This window comes from Rattus norvegicus, chromosome 10, assembly GCF_021556685.1.
Source record: "Rattus norvegicus strain SHRSP/BbbUtx chromosome 10, alternate assembly SHRSP_T2T, whole genome shotgun sequence".
NCBI lineage: Eukaryota > Metazoa > Chordata > Mammalia > Rodentia > Muridae > Rattus > Rattus norvegicus.
The window spans coordinates 56,298,389-56,318,504 of NC_141543.1; the positions used below are offsets into that span (position 1 = coordinate 56,298,389).

Genomic DNA, 20,116 nt, shown 5'->3' on the forward strand with positions numbered 1-20,116 from the left:
TTAAGAATTTTTATTTTCTATCTTCCATTGACTCAGATTTCTGCTGAAGAAGTTCATCCCTAGCTGCTCAAGTCTCTACACAGATCACATACTTAAATTCCCAATACATTTCATAATGCCATAATCAACGAGAACAGATGGCGACATCATCCAAAATAGAGGTGAGGTATAGAGATGAGCATAAAGATACAACATTTGTTTCCATGTCCAAAAATAATAGTTGATATCTATTGAATATTAAATTATCGTGAGGGTATTTGCAGTAACTAAGGTCACAAGAATGTGAATTTTAGCTGAAAATTCACTAAGTCTTTTTATAAATGAAATCAATTTATAAACGTCTAGGTTTATCTTTAATAATCTAATAATGGTATATTGGTTCATCTTCTCACTGAAATCACGAGGGTCTGACACTTTTTACATACTGGCTGTGCACTGAGAACTTGGGAGAACATGCGTATCTCGCACACAGTAAGAGGACAGTGTACTGGAAGAAGCTCAGTAAGCCTTGACAAAGGCTTCCGCATTCCTGTGCCTAAGACGTTAAGAGACAATGATCCAAATCTACAGGATAACCAGGGGCAAAGGCTTAAGATAGTAAGAGTTGGGAATTACCAAATATTGGTTCAGATGTGCCCAAGGAGGGAGAGCTATGATAAGCCTAGTATCGTTCCAAATAGCTATGCTGGGATATAATTCAGTATCACAATTCAGAAAGGTCTATGAAACAATGGTCTGTTTTCAAGAAGGATCTGAAACAAACAATGGACTGGTTAAAATTTACCTTACTCCAACTCTAACAATATTGCTTTTGAACTGGCATTCTCAGAGTTTCCAAAACTGGTAGATAAGAGCTATCACTTTCCCCATGGTCCCAACCCCTTCTCTCATTTTGTTTTATTTATTTCTTTGTTTCATGCTGAAGACTAAACCCAGGACTTCAGGCATGCTTTAAGCACATTCTACTACTTTAGTAAATTCTCAGCCTCTTCTAACCTCTACTGAGTTATCTATTTTATTTACTGAGTTTCACATAAAACGTTTACAAAAAAAGGAACTCACGCTCTGAAAACCACTGACTACAACAAAGAAAGCACAGATAAAAGTCAAAACCCAGCCTTTCGAGGGGCAGCTCTATCATATTGATGGAATCCCCACTCTTGGGTAGTCTCACTTTGTACTCTCCATGGGAAATATACCTCTAAGTAACCATGGATTTCTTAATTTAGCCACATGATCTGACCAATAAAGTGAGATCACAAGATAATAGACATCTTTCTCAAATCAAGCAACACAGCCATGACTTCTACATCCTATCCAGCTTTAAATAACTAAATGTCATCACTATGGGCTTTTAATTGCTTAATAAAGCACAATATGATATCAAAAGGGAACTTTCCCACCAAAGTCACTTCTGTCATTATCCCATAAAGGCTTTAAAGCAATATGTAAGGCATAAATATAAACACTAAAATAAACATACTCCCTCAGTGATTACTGACCATCAATGTCCACCAAGACCATTCACCGATGGAACTTCTTTTTTTTTTTTTTTAACTTGAGTATTTCTTATATACATTTTGAGTGTTCTTCCCTTTCCCGGTTTCCGGGCAAACATCTCCCTAATCCCTCCCCCTCCCCTTCTTTATGGGTGTTCCCCTCCCCATCCTCCCCCCATACCGATGGAACTTCTAACAGAAGTGTTGGCAGTTGCCAGAGTGTTGGAGAACAAGCCAAAGTGTACTTTTACCATCCCTGACTTCCAACCTTAAAATTTTCCTGTGGAGGAAGGAGGAAGGGTCACAAGACTCAGGAACCTGAGATGAACTTAGACTCAGGAAGCTCCTGAAGCTCTCAGATGTATAAGCATCCCCGCCTACACACTCCCATCCTAGGGTTATACAAACAGTAAAACAAACAGAGCCAGATGGGAGTTCCTGCTGGCTTTGCCATACACAAGTTGTACAGGGAACTCAAGAAATGGAGCTTTCCTGAGTCATCACCCACTCGGAGCTGGGGCTTTCAGTGATATGGATGCCTCGGAGTCACTAAAGCTTCTCCTATAAGGAATCCCTCAGCTATGATCCCTGTGAGCAGCACTAAAGAACTCAGTGGTTCACTGAGCTACACTTAGGTAGAGCTGTTATTCTAGTCTGCCACCGGAGTCCTATCTGGTGTAAATAAATTGTTCTCTTCTTCCTAGGAAAAGTCATGCAACTCTGGGAGTGAATACTGTTTGCCTGGCTTGGCACCCCTTTGAGCAGCCAGATGTGGCTCATGAAAAAGCAAGGGCCACCCAAAGCCTGTCAGAACTGAAGCACCACCTCCAGTCACAGACACAGATGTGCCTTGCTCACCCTGGGATTAAGCCAGGTCAACTGGAGCAAGATGATCCCACAGAGACCATCGGGGATGAAGTAAAGCAGAGAAACCAAGGATAGGTCAGTGGATGGCTCAAGGACAAGGACTGAATTAGAATGCCAAATGGGGTAGTGTTTCTCTGCCACACTGCTGGACCCAACAAAGGTTATTTATGTCTTTTATATTTTCTTTATTCTATATTTCTATATTGTATTTGCTCTGTGTGTATGTGTTGGGGGTGTACACAAGTCAGAGGAAATGAACTAAGAAGGCCATCAGTTTGGTAGTAGGAGCTTTTCTTGCTAAGCTATCTCACCTGCCCAACAGGCTCTCCTAACAAAAGAACTGATACAAGTGATGAGATCTTTTCATGGTGCTCTGGACCTGGGATAATATTTCTTTTTTTTAGATATTCCTAGCCATCCAAGAAACTGGTACTTGCTTAGAATAGAGAGCAGGCTTTTAGGGATGATGTCTACCTTCTGTAAAATGGTTCATTTATATAATGCTAACCCTCAAGTGCCTTAAAAGCATCTGGAAGAACAGTAAAGAGTGCAGTTAGGGAGTTTAAATGAAAGCTCCTTGTTGAGTGGCAAATGGCACTTTCAGGAGCCATAAAGTTGTTGGTTAAAAAAAATCAGTATTAGGAGTTGGGCTTCCTTTTTGTCAGTTATTAGTCAGGGAGGCCCTGAGCCCCACAAGCCATAAAAGCTACTGTCACTGCTATTGGTTACATGGCAGAACTAGAACTATGCTGATGACACCACTACCTTTGCCTAAGACATGAACTGGAATGGAGTCCTTTCGCCACTGGCTTACTTTCGTGGTACAGGAAGGTACTACAATAGGTTGCTAGGGGCTAACTGACACTGACAGTGTTACTGAGTTATGGAGCCAGCAGCATGTTGGGTAAGATGTGCTGACTGGTGTGAGACTACATTCTATAACCATCATGGGTAGAACACCTGTCTTCTGATTGGATTCAAGGCCCTCTGCACGAGAGTGAACATAATCTGCTACTATATCCTATGGCAAAAACACATGACTGGAGAGGTAATAGGCCCCAATGGGGGGGGGGGGGGACGACTTGTTTTGTTAAATAGATATGCTGTGCCTATCAAACTGCCTTAATAACATTTATATTTATAACCACAGGTTACTGCTGTTGTCAGCCTAGGTGACTCATGAAGAGAAACTTCTTTCTTATAATGGGCAGTGTTTAGTGCAGATTCATAGCCAGTCAAGCTCCTGAGAGTAGATGACTGTTGCTGTAGCACAGTAGCCTAATCTTCAGTGGGTAGATGGAAGAAAATAATCAGATATATCTATTACCCCTTCCACATCTCAGAGAACATGGCACTGTTAACAGAAAGCAGAAACATTGAAACAGAGGAAAAGGTAGAGCACTGTGTATTGATTTCCTTCAAACTTAAGTATTTCCAACTCAGAGAAAGGAGGGAGGTTAAGATGCAGGAAAAAAAAAAATGAAATGCAAAAGGCCCAGGAAACTCCTGAAACTTAGAAGACTCACACAGCCCTGAGGGGGTAGGGGTGTAGGAAGCATATACAAACAGTAACAACTGCTCTTCCAGCAAGCTGAACTGCCTGAATACTAGAGCTGCAGCTTTCCTAAGTGCACGGCCCAAGTTCTCCTACCCCTCTGAGTAATCTCACATCTTGTCCCTGTAAGTAATTCCAATAAACACACCAGTTCTCTCACCCTGGATTGGAACCTTTCTTTCGTCTGCCATTAGTGCTCTTCTTGGGGTAAATGTTTATATATCCCTGGAAAAGTTATTCATACCACACCTGTACCATCCCCACCAAGGGCAGATCTACCTAACCAGCAGATGGTAGGGAAGGGCTGAGCTGTAGGGAACCTTGTCCTTCCCACTAAACATCTAGGTTCTAGTTCAAGAACACTGGGTTCAATATACAAATATCAAAGATCAAGTTGCCAGTCCTGAATTAAAAATAATTGAATTAATAAAACAGAACAAGCAAAGGAGCAGAGTTGAGGATAAGAAAAAACTAAAACATATCAGGCAAATCAGCAACAAAAAGAAAACCTTTGCGGCCCTAACATACACTGTCACACCACTGGCAGTCTGGTACAGGCATCCAACCTAAACAAATAGCCCGTTTTCCTGATTAGCCCAGAAAGCTCCCCAAGCAGCGGGGTGAGACACCATCATCATCCCCACACTCTCTGGGCATGCAGTACTTACTGTGGAAAGGCCAAGCTGGATGATTCATATCTGTCTTCCTTCTCACAGTAGCAAGGGGTGTTGGCTACCATATACAAGTGTCAGTCTGAGTTACTGTATGACACCAAACTTGCTCTTTTTCATCTCCTCCCAAATCCCAGGGTATGCCTTGTCTTCTGATTCTGATTACCTACATCTTGGTGGCGTTAGGTGTTTCTCCCAGACATCAATTTCTCTAACGTTATCTAAGAAACTTAATCATAATAGACTGAGTCCAAACCTTGAGATTTACCTACTGCAACCAACTCTTGTGGACAGCTATGCAGAGAAACCAACTTTTCTTATAGGACAATGAGTTCATGCTTATTTCCATCTGTGACTACCCTGCTATCAAGAAAAATAGGCCATTAACCTCAAAATCCACTGCAGTGCTATTCACAACATCCACAGATAAAAACAACTTGCACATCCAACTTCTAAGAAGTAGATTAAAAAGAATCCAGCGTGTTCACACAATGGAACACAACAAAATGGAGCCCTGGCCATGAAGACTCTGTGAGAGCTGCAAGGCAGCCAGCCAGCTGTGTAGGCAAACTGTTTCATTTGTGGAGCCTGAAACATGCTTCTCTCAGAAGCTAAGAACACAGTAGTGGGTACTGGATGGTGGACAAAGAGAGCTACGGGTAAATGCTAATAAATAGTTATTACAACAATAAGAACTTCTCATATGTTATTTTGTTGCATAAGAATTAATATTTGAATAGAGAATATGCGGTATATTTCAAGAAACAAATTTGTATCCACCATAAAAAAATGAAAAATTTAGGGTAATTGATGGGTAATTGATATTTTTAACTGAACTTAAGCACTGCAGTGTGTGTGTGCGTGTGCGTGTGTGTGTGTGTGTGTGTGTGCGCGCGCACACGCGCCTGAGAGAGAGAGAGAGAGAGAGAGAGAGAGAGAGAGAGAGAGAACCTCATTATGACTGGTTTGTTTTTATGAATCTCTTCTAGAATTTTTTAATTTAAAAAATTTAATGGGACATTAAATAAATGTCATTTGTAGAGAATACTAATCAAAGTCAAGAATGAAAGAATACTCAGTTAAGAGATGACAGCTGCCCTCTATTTACAATACTTTAGGAGACCTCGATGCCAACAAGGACTTCCCCTGGCATGGGTTGACAGGCAAATAGTATTATTTACATTCATTAGCAAGAAATAGGTCTTTGCCCACTGTGTGTAATTAAAGCTTAGAGATTAAACTGTTCACATCTGAATGAACATATCAGGAATGGTGTAAAGACACATTTTATACACTCCTTGTTGAATCAAAACATGAAAAGAAATTCACAGTCCACTTTTGCACAGCTATTCCAAGTAAATTTTGAAGATAATGTGTAGGGTAGATTTAAATACAGCAATCCTTCTCCATAGTATCAAAATACATGTTCAAATGCTAGCTAGCACTGGGCTATCTCAGGAAATATCTCTCCGTTAACAACAATGAAAAGTTATTCACTGTGTGACTGTCTCTCTTTAACTATGACATACAAAGTCTAACACGTCCTCACCCACTCATCCCTTCTATACAATCATACTTGTCAGGGTGCTCTGTGTGCCTACATGATGACTTGTGACAAAAGACTATGTCTCTCTAAAGGAATACATGGTTAAAACTCCAAAGTAGGTGACATCTATCATTCACCAACCAGTACCAATGTATATTGATCCAAAATGACTTATTCTTCTAGTATTAATGAAGTCATGGAGTCCAATGACATTCCCTGACCTGTCAAGTTATGCCTTACTGTTATCTTCTCATGTTCCAAGCTGCTATGTGTGCTCAATTACTTAAAGGACTGCACAAACAGCTCAGCTAGGAGGTGTGCATTTGACAGCTACAAGTGTAGGTTCCATAACCATACCACATAACACCTACAAGTGTAGGTTCCATAACACAAGCTGCGCATTCATGTTAGCACTGCAAATGTAGCCCTCAAAGGAGTCACTAGTATTATAATAGTATCTATTTTATATATTGTGAGTGTTGGACAACAATACAATATTTTCAATCTCAAAACTTGATTAACTATTATACAACCCCAATTATGATCAAATTAGTCACTGAGAAATGTCATAATGGAGTACTTTCTTTTTCCTTAAAGTCTTTTACTTATTTTAAAGTTCATCCACATGGGTAAATAACATATAGTACTGATCACCACAGATGAAGTACATACAACATTAAGGAAAAAAATCCGTAGTAATCTTTAAAGTATTTTTCCCTCACATGTGGGAGGATTTAGAACATGTGCTGTCCATGAAGCTTCTCCTCTACCCTGACAACTGAAGTTGGATGCCAACACAGAGAGACAGAGCATAAGAATAGCAGAACACTCGGCAGAAGCTCCTAAACCCAATGACTTTCTCCTCTTACAGTACAGGAGCAAAGATAACAATAAATAAACCATTCCAAATTCTAAGAAGCACATTTTGTTTTAATGGATACTCTAGAGCAGAGGTCCTACTCTGTATTTTTAGAGGTATATCCTACCAAAAGCATGTTTCTCTTCATACTGTAAAAATATGGTGGAAACCAAGAAACTGGAGAGAAACATAAAATGTTTCCTCAACACTAATTTAACATTATCCTGACATGACCCAGCAGTGAGGAAAACACTGAACCTGGAGACAAAACACCTTCAAGATGCTGCTGCAAGTGGCCTCAGATAGCATGAAAATAGTAGGAGACAGACCCACTCCTCGGAGTCACCCTGCAAGCCATTTTGACATATTCAAAATAGAGAGTAATAAGATTAAATTAGACTATCTGCAAAGCCACTCTCGACTGTTATAAACCGAGATGTTATTTGTGCTCATGGGTATTTTGAGTTTAGTGAGAGTATGGCTGTATCTTTTTTTTGTTTCTTTTAAGATTGCCCCCAAATTGCTGATGTGCCTTCAGTATCTTAAACCGAACATAATGCTTTTTAAACATTTGAACAAAGTACAGTTATGCAAATCCATTAAGAGCAAGATGAACACTGTCAGTTCATCACAGGTACACAGAGGCTTGCTAGGTATGATTTAGACAAAACCTCCACTTCTGGCCTTCTTTAGGGGAAGAAGATACATGAACAAATTAAATGGCACAACACAGTTAGGACAGAAGGTGACAGTATTATCACAAGGTACACATTTAGATACAACCTTAAACCAGGGAACAGGGCAGTACTGAGTCGAGATGGAGTAAACCAAGAGAAGCCGAGCCGGTCAGGACGGAGTAAGGTTGAGGTTAGTGGTAACAGCATGTGTGTGGTCTCCAGGAGACCCTCAGTAAGACTGCTGTTAGCCCTAGCCCCGCACCTTGCCCAGCCCAGTGCTGCTTCTTCCTCCAGCTCCCGCCTGGCTCAGAGCAGCACTGCCCTGCTCCCAGGGGTGCAGTGGCCCAGCCTGAACTCACCTTGGCAGTGAAGGGGCCAGAAGTTTAAAACCTGTTAATGCATCATGGCAAAAATGTAATGAACACACATACTTCACACACTCACATTCCAGAGCAAGAAAACACACAAGTAGTAAGACAACCTTTACACAAACACCCTCGGGGAAAGCAGAGACAGAATGTTTAACACCCATCATTACCACAAAGGTGAGAACAGAGCAGTGGTTGCTGCACCACAAAATGTCAGCTAGTGGATTAAAGTACCAAAAGTAATCATGGCATCACCTACTTTAACTGCCATTATCTGCCCACTTGGTTTGTGGACCATTTTGTTGACAGAACCATAAGCTCCTCGTCCAATTTCTCCAAGGTCTTTCAAGTCCTCTGCAGTGAAATCCCAGTGTTGTTCAGGGGAGATCTTCAGTTTTCCTGATGACTCAATGCTGTGGGTTCTCAGTCTCTCTCTGTTAAAATATTGGGAAGCAATTTTTCCACATTTTAAATAGGTTTTAACTTTTTTTCTTTTAGCTAGCACTGAGTATGCTGTGGGAACACTCATCCGCTCCTAAGGACACAAGCAGCCTGACCCCGTTCTGGAGCTGTTTGTGCCATCTTGCTTTATACACAGTGAATTTTAATAGAATGCATTAGAAGGCACAGCTTCAAAGACATTCATACAACCCAATCTCCTTTTGCTGATGAAACTACCAGTTTTGATTACTCAATAGCAGACCCTTTTCAAGCCCAAAACTCTATTCCCTCAAGAGTCCCAGAACTGAGAATTCATCTCTACAAATGCTTACCCTATTACACCCTCTAGCTGGTAAAGCTGTTTCCAAAGTTTGCTGTACCTGAGAATAGCCTGACCAACTGTTTAAACTCCAGAACCCAGGAGCAGCCTATAGCAATTAAAGCAGAGCATATGGGATAAGTTGGAAAGCAACATTTCTAGTATCCTCGGTGGTTTTAGTTTTACATGGGAATGAGTACTTTAATATACTGTCCTGTTATTGTTTATACTATATTAAAGTGGGCAACAGTTAGGGGCTGGGGATTTAGCTCAGTGGTAGAGCGCTTACCTAGGAAGCGCAAGGCCCTGGGTTCGGTCCCCAGCTCCGAAAAAAAAGAACCAAAAAAAAAAAAAAAAAAAAAAAAAAAGTGGGCAACAGTTAAAGAGCCAGTTACAGAGGAATCCGCCCTGTCTTATTCAAAGCTTCAGCCTCTGTTCAACAGCAGGAGTAATGAATGGGCTTAAAAGGGAGTTGGTTACTCACAGAAAATGCAGAGGTCACTTTGCATTAAATATCACACCCAAATCCCAGCAGAGTAAACAGACTTTTCTCTCTTCTCTCCCTCTCCCTATATGTGAGAATAAACTATGTCAAACTAGAAAGTGCAACACCCATGAAGAGACCTGGGAATATCAGCTAGTTTTCAATTTCATATTAAGTTACAAAAATCTGTTTCGAAGTCCAGCCTTGTGATGAGAGCCAGGACGGTTGACAACTCAGTTGTCTATTTTGTTCTTGAAGAACTCTGGGATGTCTCCTGAAATGTGTACAACTGTTTTGTGTCGATAGTTCTAAGGGCCTCAAAACTTTAGAATGCTAGAATTTCTCTTCCCCCAAATCTATCTTGACTAATGTTGATAATAAGCAGGACTCAAGGGTACAGTTAAAAGCTTAATATATTTTATCTCATGACTTAGGGAAGCTGTGCTCCAAACAGGAGTTTCTCATGCTGCAAGCTTGAGAGTTCTCAGTCAGTAGCTTCCACTTACACAAGCGCCTTTCGCTTTCACCTGCCTTGGCACATCTAGCTCCCAATGACAGAAGCCCAGCAACCAGGCCCAAGTGATCACTTTAGTCCTGATGAAGCCAGCACTGATCTCTGAAGACAGAAAAGATTCAAGTGATAATAAAGAGATTTTTCTCAGTAATTTTTCTCCTGAAATAGAGTAAGCCTGGAAATACTCTAACATAAAGAAATTCCATTTATAATCACTAAATGATACCATCCCCATGACTCATTTTAATCATCAATGAAATATAGCACTAGCCTAACAGTGAAGGTATCTAGAAAAAGTTAATTGAAATTACTTGTAAAGTAGAAGCAATATTTTAAATATTTGAGGGTCATAACCACTACATGGTTCCCACCTTCTTCCCCTCCTGGCCTCATACTATTTTCATCTTTCTCCTTTTGGAGAGGAGAATCTGTGACTTGTTCTGACAAAACACAATATGGTAACGATCAATGGGATACCACTTCATGACTGCATAATGTCACATGCATACGCTACCATTCTTGAGAATGGAAATAAATGCAGCACTCTTACATGAAAGCTTTATATAAAAGCATGGAATAGCAACAGACATGATGCTCTCTACTGTTAAGGGCAAATTTTAGCATTATGGAATCTCACTATTAATAGTTTAGGTTACTTTAGTCAGTGGTCTAGCTTTGAGAGTAACCCTTATTTTCTTTTGGAAAGTGAACAGTTAAATAGCTAAGAAATACAAACTGTCTTACTGAACTAATAAAAATGCCCAAAATTGAGTAAGGCATCAGATATTCAACTTTGTGAACATACTACAAAGTCACAGAGAACATGTCATGGTTACAACATCGCCACAGCATGTCATTGACTCATATTGGGCCTCAAACCTTTCCAGGAAAACTGAACCACTTTCTGAGCGTCCACTTCAACAGCCCAACCTTAATGGCTTCCAAAGGATGATAAATTAGTATAGCACTAGCTAGGCAGCCTTCCTGAACCCAAACATGCACTCTCACTGGCAATCAATTTCTGATCTAAACTACTTTAGGAGCTAGGGTAGTTTGAATGAAAACAGCCTCCAGAGCTGCAAACAAGCAGTTGCATGTTTGAGTCCCATTTGGTGGGACTTTTAAAGACGAATTAGAAGGTATGGCCTTGTTGGAATAAAGTATGGCCTTATTGGAGGAGTTGTATCACTAGGAGTGAGGTTTCAAAAGCTCAAACCAGGCCCAGGCTTTCTGCCTCCTGCCTATGAATCAGGAGGTGAGTAGCTCTTAGACACATCTCCAGCACCATGCCTGCCTCCCTGCCTCCACTGCTTCCACCACAATGGTCATGGACCAACCCTCTGAGACTGTAAGCCAACCCCCAGGTAATGTCTTACTTTATGAGTTGCTTTGGTCATGGAGTTTCATTACAGCAATGGAATAGTATAAGACAGGGGCCTAGAAGACAAAACCTACAAACAACAGAAGTCACATCTATTGAAAAGCTTGACCAGGGGGATGGCATTAAGGCTCAGTGGGTTAAGAGACTTGTTGCCACGTCCAACCATCTGGGTTCAATTCCTAGATTAAACATAGGAAGGAGAGAACTGACCCTCACAGGTTATGTGCTCTGACCTCAAAAAGTATGCCGCGGCAGATATGCATGTATATGTATACACACACACAGACACACATATGTACACATATGCATACAATAACAAAAAATGGCATAAGTAGAAGATAAAACAATGAAGATATAATAACACAGAAAATGTGTTAAGTTTATATTTTATGACTGCACTCTTGAAGAAGAAAAAACTTCCTAAGATAACCCTTCTTTTGAGAAAAAAATAGAAGCAACAACCTGTTCCATAAAAAACAAAACAAACCAAAAAAACCCCAAAAATCTCCCCAATAGCTTTCATTTCTTGTCACAGTTTTCTATGAAATGTCTTCAGTGAATAATCTATAATATCTAATCTATATATTAGCCAGAGTATGTGACTGAGGTAACCACCACATTGGCCAACACCCTTTCTCCTTTCCATCTTTCCTACATAAGACAGCAATGCTGTATGTCCTGACTGTTTATAAACTAAATTGTATTCCATCTCAAAAGTCACATACCAAAGATCCCTGATGTGACTGTACTGAAGATAGGTCCTTAGAGATAACTGAGGTTAAAGGAAGGTTAGTAAAGATGGGACCTACTCCAAGACTAGTGCTCTTGTAAGAGAAGACATTAGAGAGCTTGCTGCATTACCACATGCACAAAGAAAAGAGGTCCTATGAACAGCCAATGAGACATTGGTAACAGGAAGCCATGGGAAAAGAGCTCGCAATGGAACCTATCTTCCTAGTAACTATATCTTGGACTCTCTAGCCTCCACAATTGTGGGAAATTAGTTTCTGTTGTTTGAGCCACACTGTCAATGGTTTGGTTTTAGTTCTCAAAAGGGGCTAATCTAAGATACCAACAATCCTTGCAGTTAGAAGTGGCAAATAGGAATACAGCACTTAAAAGGAAACAAGTCGGCAGGAAAGTTCAGTGAGCATAAAGTGGCTGGCCAACAATAACCCTAAACATCTTCAAACCCACAGCAATTCTAGTCAAAAGCTCTGCTTTAAAAATAGTTCTTGATTACTTAAAGATATAAATCCTAAATCTAATAATTCTTGGTTCCTAAAAGGAACACATATACACTCACATAGTGAAAAATTGACACAACTATGTGTGCATACAAAAGAAATGTATGTTTATAAAAGTAACCTCCTATGGGGCATGCAAGATTTTAAATAGGACATTTGATATAGGGCTTTAATCCATTTAATATAGGCTTTATTATTAAAAAGCATCAATGTATAGAGATTAAAATCTCAACTCTTAGACTTACCTTGCCACATGAAAATCTGCAAACTGGCAAATCTGAACTGATGTCTCTTCTGCTTATTTAGCTTTTGGGCAGATATGACCAAATTTTCCATTTACCAACACTGCATCTATGTTAGCTGTCGTCTTCTCACTGACCACACAAACCTACAATTTCCTAACACCTAGAGACTTTAAAAACAAATAACTGTCTGTGACATTATCTTCCAGAGCCTTAATCAGACCCAACCCTGAGGAAAGCTGTATTTCTATTCCACCTGTCTGGCAAAGCAGCATGGGGCTTTCCGTATGGGTAGGTAGATTCCATGTTGTTTCCTGTGTAGGTGGGTAGACTTCCCATTGCTTTGTTTAAAACAGTGACACAAACAAGGTGGTGATAAATGGCTCCAGCAGTACTCAAACTTCCACATCTGCACTGTTAATACAGTGGTGTCTACTTTGCAAACAAGTTCCTGAGCCACTCCTATCCAACCACACACCTTAAGCCAACACCCTTTGACAAGGCTGCAAGAGTAAAGAAAAGGAAAAGCTCATTCACAATTCAGAAAGAAAACACACTTTCTATTTGTATTTGTCTATACTATATGCATCAATTACAAAACTATTTTACAAATTCCACCAAAACATTCTAACTCAGCAGTCATTAGTAACAGTTTCATTTTGGTCAGGGCTAAACAGCATGCTTACGCTGACTTGGCAGGAACAGCAACACCCACCAGTCAAGAGTCTAACTTAAACTGGTACTAAGATTAAGTGACATTTTCTGTCTCTTTTGAATCAGGTTCTATATAGACTCACTTTGTCTCAAATTCTTGCCTCTGCCTCACAGGTGCTGGGGTTTCAGTCACACACGACCAGTGCTGGCTCAAGATATACTTCATTGTGTCACTGTTGGACTTCAACAATCTGTGCCTGTTGAGTAATAAGAAGCACTTCTTGTTCTACTGCCTGAAAGATCACCAATGAGACCTGCTAGTCCAAGTAGTCTGCTTTGTCATTGATCTGCTCTGCCCAACAAGCTCTTTATCTAGAGTAGTGGTTCTCAACCTGTGGGTTGCAACCCCCTTGCGGGTCGAACGATTCATACAGAGGTGGCCTAGGACCATTAGAAACCACCGATATTTACATTATCATTCATAACAGTAGCAAAATTAGTTATAAAGTAGCAATAATAATAATTTCATGGTTGGGGTCACCACAACACTGTATTAAAGGGCTGCAGCATTAGGAAACTTGAGAACTCTCTAGAACCATAAATCCCATCCACCAAAAATGTTTCACAGGCTTGTTTACCTTCTCAATGAATTCAAAAATGTAAAAAATAAATTCGGTTATTTATGTTTTTAAATCAATTATTTCCCTCCAGTTCCTGGTACCTGCTGTGTCTGAGTGTGCATGCTGCATGTAACATGGTCTCTCACTACCAATGTTTCCTGATTCCTAGGAATCACGCTCCTTCACGTGACATTATGTTCAGTAATACTACTGCTCATTCAATCAAACCTAGTCTCACATTTTAGCTTCTCAGCCCTTTCTTACAAGTAACATTTCATTTTAAAAATTGTTTTGACTTATTTATATTAGTACTTTGGCTGTGTGTATGTGCACCATGTGCATGTCTGGGGCCCACAGAGGCCAGAAGAGGGTGTCAAACCCCTAAATCTTCAGTTATGGACAATTATGAGTTATTTTGGGGGTGCTAGAAACTGAATCCAGGTCTTCTGCAAGAGCAACAAGGGCTGTTAATCACTGAGCCATCTTTCTAACCCCTATAAATTAACTTCTTTTCATTTTCAAGAGAATTAGTCCTGGCTAGGGATGGGTGAAGGAAACTATCTGAATCCTGAGAAATGTTACTCAGAGATAGTCTTCCTAACATCAGCCAAGATGTCTTCTCCTCTTACAAATCCTATTTCCTTATCTGTGTCTGTGCGGCACCAAGTTTCCCATTCTAGAGTATGGAGAGAAGAATGACTTCACAGCAGAGAAGACAGACACAAGATACAATCTTAAGATACTAGGCATCAGGCATAGATGGTAGCAGGCCCCAAGAGAAAAGAAAAATGCTACTGTCCCTAGCTCCTACCTGGAGGGCTCAGACTACTGCGGGGAAAGGGGATCCAGGAAGGTTTGTCAACATCCTTGACATTGGGAGTGTGGAGAGATCATGGCAACTGGACTCAAAAAGGCAGGGTACACATAAAAAGCATCCAGCAGTCATGCAAACCTCTCTCTATTTTGTATCATTGCATGTGGGAGATGCCACAGGCTGATGAGGCAGACATCCAGAGCCTAGTATAGTGATGCTAATATCCACAGCTCCAGTGCAAATCCTCTCACCCCAGTCTGCTTGCTCTTCACTACTGAACTTTTAATTGACAGCAGAGGACTCTAAAACCTAAGTCCTGGTCTTATTGCTACTACAATCTTCTACTTCTACCCATAATGCTTTATTCATGATGACCTCATTTCCCAGATAAGGTATGCCCCAATCCATCTCTCTTCCCTTAAGGAGAAGAACTGATGTTGTTTGTTTGTTTGTTTAGTGGGGAGGACAGGATAAAAGGGAACCTGAGGCCACCTTTCCACAGGCAGTCTCTGCCTGAGGAGAAAACTTGGGTAGAATTTTTATTTTGGTAGCATCTTAACTAGCACAGCTGCCAATAGAAGTCAGCATGAGAACCAGGTATGTTGATACACACCAGGAAGTCAGCACCCTGGGAGCTGAGGCAGAAGGATCACAGATTCCAAGCCAGTATAGAACATTCTATAAGACCTGTCAAAGGGAGGGTAAAGAGTTCAGCATAACTGTGATCAGTGATAAAGCATCTTAACTTAATCCCACATATACAATAAGCCTGACATATTTGTGATTCCAAAAATACAACTGTTATTACATTCAAGAAAATTTTTGTATTTCTAGAAAACTACTTAAGCTTATGCATACAATTCAACCATACGCACAAATGTTTTGGTAAAGTAGAAAAAAAAATATTCCCATGGCCTCCTACATCTCAACTTGGCATCCAATATGAACATATTTATAGACTAAAGAATTCAACTAGAAAAGAAACAAGACTTCATCTGGTCTTTTTTTTTCTCTGGGAAACTCTCCCTGAAAATCCTGGACTGGAATTCATGTTCCTCCGCTGCATCTCTGAATGGAATCAGAACACAACAGCCCTTAGCAGACAGATGATCTATAATCCCAGCAACATTCTCAAAAAGTATGGTGTGCTTGCTTAGTACTTCCTTGCTTTTAGTAAATACTAATTTGGATCTACTGTTTTGCTTAATTTTTATGATCATCTCCACAGAGGATCACCTCCACAACTCTATCAGGGGTTCCATTCTTTAGTAATCAGATGATGCTATGGGCACTAGCCCATCAAATTAAAATTGGGTTTCTCTTTAAGACAGCATCCACACTGGAACCACTTGTTTTCTGTTTGATTCTTCACCACACATACATCCCTTTTCAAACATGGACCCAAAGGTAATGACTTAGATTTCTAGGTACTACAAGGACAGATATTAACACCATGACTGTGGCTCACAAATGCTCTCATAAATGACGAATGAAACACTGCAGACCTTCCATCGTCAGCTGGCTCTTTAGACACTCCAGGACAAACATCCCAGCAAAACCAAGCCTCGGGCAATTGCACTGCCATGTTCCTTCCACGCCGCCATCTACTGTTTGCTTACTTGGTGCTTCTTCTGAATCAGTTTGTTTCCAGTGGCATAGCCATGAGTCTCATCCCTCATAACTCAGATTCTTGCTTTGGTTCCAATCATTTTCATTAAAACTCCAAATGTGTTTGTTACTGTTTGGAGTTTGAAAGCTGAGAGCTGAGGAGAGACATGAAGAGATGAGAAGAGGACGAGATGAAGATCCTGGCGCTGTCTTCCTAAGTCCCCTGTGAATTCCGGTACTCTCCCTTTCCAGCGTCCTAGTGCTCAGCCCAATGCCTCAACACCACATGGCCATGCTCTATGGCTTACATGGCCCCATACTTGAAGACTGAGTCCAGTATCTTTCCCAATAGTCGAAATCTCCTGCAAAATGTGTTCTTCACAAGTTTCCAAAGGAAGCTGGCCAGCAAATGACTAGCCTTAACACAGAATGTGGTGTAAGAAAACAAAACCCAGTTTTTGAATAATCTCCTATAACCCCAAAATATGTCTATCCAGAACCACAGAATGAAACCTTATCTTTACAATCTTATTTCAGACCTCAGAAAGAGATCACCTTGATTAAGATAGGTCCAAAATAGTAGGATCACTAGGCATGGTGGCACTGGGCAGGAAGGGGACCTACAGGTTTGGGGTCAGCCTGGTCTACATAACAAGTTCTAGGCCAACCTAAGACCCTTTCTTAAAATTAAAAAAAAGGGGGGGGGGGCCCTGGAGCGGTGGCTCAGCGGTTAAGAGCACTGAATGCTCTTCCAGAGGTCCTGAGTTCAAATCCCAGCAACCACATGGTGGCTCAGAACCATCTGTAATGGAATCTGATGTCCTCTTCTGATGTGTCTGAAGACAGCTACAGTGTACTCATATACATAAAATAAATAAATGAATTTAAAAAAAAGGAATCTCACTACTCATACACACGGATGATTTTTCAAGCATGATGGCTCTCCTTTACGGAAACACGGAGAGAAAAATGAAAGCTGGTAAAGCGAAGATAAAGGAAGAAATTATAATGCCACTGAGACAAGGCCAGAAACACTCAATATCACCACGAGGAGCAGAGAGGGAGGCGGGCTTCCCTAGAGCCTGGAGAAAAAAGCACGGCCTAGCCAACACCTTAACTTTCAATTTCTGGCTTTTAGTGCTGTGATAAAATAAATTGCTATTGCTTTAAGGTACCAATTCTGTCACAACTGTTAATTACAACAGACATAAGAATACATTATGAGTATCAAACTTTTCTGTACGACATCAGATAGTAATTACTTCAGGCTTCACAGTAAGGTCTTTGCAAACAATCTCCATCGTAAACATGCAGCCAGATTACTGGCTGTGCTCCAGTCAAACTTCATTTGCAAGAAGAGCCTGTCATGGAGCTAACAAGGCATGAATGTTATCTGGTTATCACTTAAACAACTAAACCACTATATTTTTCTAGATCTCTTTTCTCTTTTAAGTTTATAATTTTATATCATAAGAAACCCTAATTATCAAATGTTACACTTATTTAATTTAATTTTAAAATGTACTTGGATTTTTTTCTTAAGTATCCTACTCGCCAGATCAACAGGATTGAGGATCTAACAGCTTTCTGGAGGCTTTTTATCATTTAGGCAAGTGCTTAGTGCAGCATAGCTCCTTATTAGCATTGGGCACCTCTAGCTACTGTCTTTCAGCAGGTTATAGCAATTACCTTGATGGACTTCTTGCTCAAAATAAAAATCTGATTTCTCAAAAATGCTGAATTCTACCACCTTCCCTTTAAAAAGCAAGAAGCATCTTCTGCCTAGGCCCACCTTTCCTCAGAACTGCTGACTGTCTACTGAAGTGGGTGTACTTTCCTTGCCTCCTTACCACCCCCCCCCCAAGAGATGCACTTACCTAATTCTCTCCTAGTGCCACCAAGCAGATCCTCCTTTCCAAACCACATTTTCATTTTTGTCTTCAAGCAAGCTCCAGGTTACCAAGCCAGGATGTATGAAATGCCTCAAAGCTGTTTAACTCTCTCAACACGCACACACATGCACACAAGTGAACACGAACACACACACACACACACACACACACACACACACACACACCAATCTTCCTTAGACAAGAAAATAAACATGCACATATCCCGATAACTGCTACTCTCTGCATACGCTGTGAAGATCTCTAGATGAATACTGCTGCTCTATGCATCCTTCTGCAATGCAGCTCTGTTAATTCCGGAAATTTCCACAGTAAACTCAGCCTGTCGGTTACCATGGAAACTGCCTGCTTCCTGGCTCTACTAACAAAATGAGTCTCTTCGCCTAGATCTCAAAAGCAGCAAAAGAAAGAAAGGTCACCAAAAAATTTGCTCAAGCAATCCAACTAGAAACACTCACATTCTAATGTTCTTAATCAGAAAGAAGTAAGAAGCTGGGTGCAGTTCATACCTATAACCCTAGGATTTAAGAGGCTGCAGTAGGAGGCTAGAAGCCCTCAGCCAGTCTGGGCTAAGGAGTCAGACAGAGCTTGTCTCTTGGAAGGATGGGAAGGAGGATGGAGGGACAAATTAGAGAAATATGCAGTATTTGGGCCAAAAACGGATTTAAGATGAAAAAGTAAATATTTCCTCACCAGGAAAAGAATGATGTTAAAGAGGATGGGGCAAACACTTATGTTTTTATACTGCTGCTACAGCCAGTGTATTTGCTAAGAGCTGACCTTCCTGGGCTTTCATATAGAAGAAGGTGAAGGAACTGCCCTAAGCTAACAGGCTGTATGTTTTCACCCCGACCACCACAGCACTTAAAATGGTATCTAAGGAATTCCACTAAAGATTCTTGGCATCACACATTGCTAATTCATCCTTCTCCAACTGCTTCCTTGTAAATGTTGGGCTTCTATGACATCACACACAAGTATGATGATTCATTCCACCTCCCAAGTACCTTTTCTTATTCTCTGCCTGCTCCTTAAGCCTCTACTACATTTCTCTGGATTTTGACCCTGTGTACATTTTTCTCATCAAAATAAAGTACCAGCTTCTTACTAGGCGACTTTATCATCTACCTCCTGACAACTCAATACTTTTTAAATCTCCAATTTAGCACTGACTTCTTGTCAGATGTATCGGTGTAACCAGTTACACCACACCCCTGCCCATACGGAGTCACTCTTACCACTCTCTTGGCACAGTTGGATTAAGACCCTCTGAAGACACAGGCCAAAGTCAGGTCTCCCTCTAAAATAAAGTTACTCCTATCATGTATTTTGTCACAGTGAAAAGTCAGCTATCTATTTCCATATCTACTAAGTTGTTCTATAAGAATATGTATATATATTCTTGTTTTAGTAGGCTTGTCTTGGAAAAGAACTAATTGCACAAAGTTTACTATTCTATAATTTTCTGGATCAATGAAATACTTTTTTCTTTTTCTTCCCATCCCCCACCCTTGGTTTATTGAGACAGGATCTCACTATGTAGCTCTGGTTATCCTAGAACTAATTATTTGGACCAGGCTGGCCTTAAACTCACAGAGATCCACCTGCCTCTGCTTCTCAAGTGCTGGGATTAATGCATGTGCTACCATGACTGGCCAAATTGAACACTCTTACCTGAAGCATGTATTATTTATTTATTTATTTATTTATTTATTTATTTTATTTTTTTTTTTTTTTGGAGCTGGGGACCAAACACAGGGCCTTGCGCTCAAGCGCTCTACCACTGAGCTGAATCCCCAACCCTTGAATTATTTTTTTTAAAGACGACTATGTTCAACCT

At 40.5% G+C, this 20,116-nt stretch overlaps 1 protein-coding gene across 9 annotated transcripts in view; it reads right to left on the reverse strand.

The window, feature by feature from the left end:
- The window catches only part of Map2k4 (mitogen activated protein kinase kinase 4), a 104,298-nt gene that overhangs the window by 42,032 nt on the left and 42,150 nt on the right, over window positions 1-20,116 (reverse strand). For 2 of the 9 annotated variants that reach the window (XM_087570394.1, XM_087570395.1), the window contains 2 exons: window positions 16,378-16,521; window positions 8,302-8,476 (listed from right to left, as the gene is read on the reverse strand). The exons of 2 other annotated variants lie outside the window; for them this stretch is intronic. In XM_087570394.1, coding sequence (XP_087426520.1) covers window positions 8,302-8,340 — 39 coding nt within the window. In that variant the 5' untranslated portion in view covers window positions 8,341-8,476; window positions 16,378-16,521. Of the gene's footprint in view, window positions 1-8,301; window positions 8,477-13,467; window positions 13,582-16,263; window positions 16,522-18,243; window positions 19,227-20,116 lie in introns of those variants that run through there. 5 more of the 9 variants (XM_087570392.1, NM_001030023.2, XM_087570393.1 and 2 more) reach the window with 4 other exon arrangements.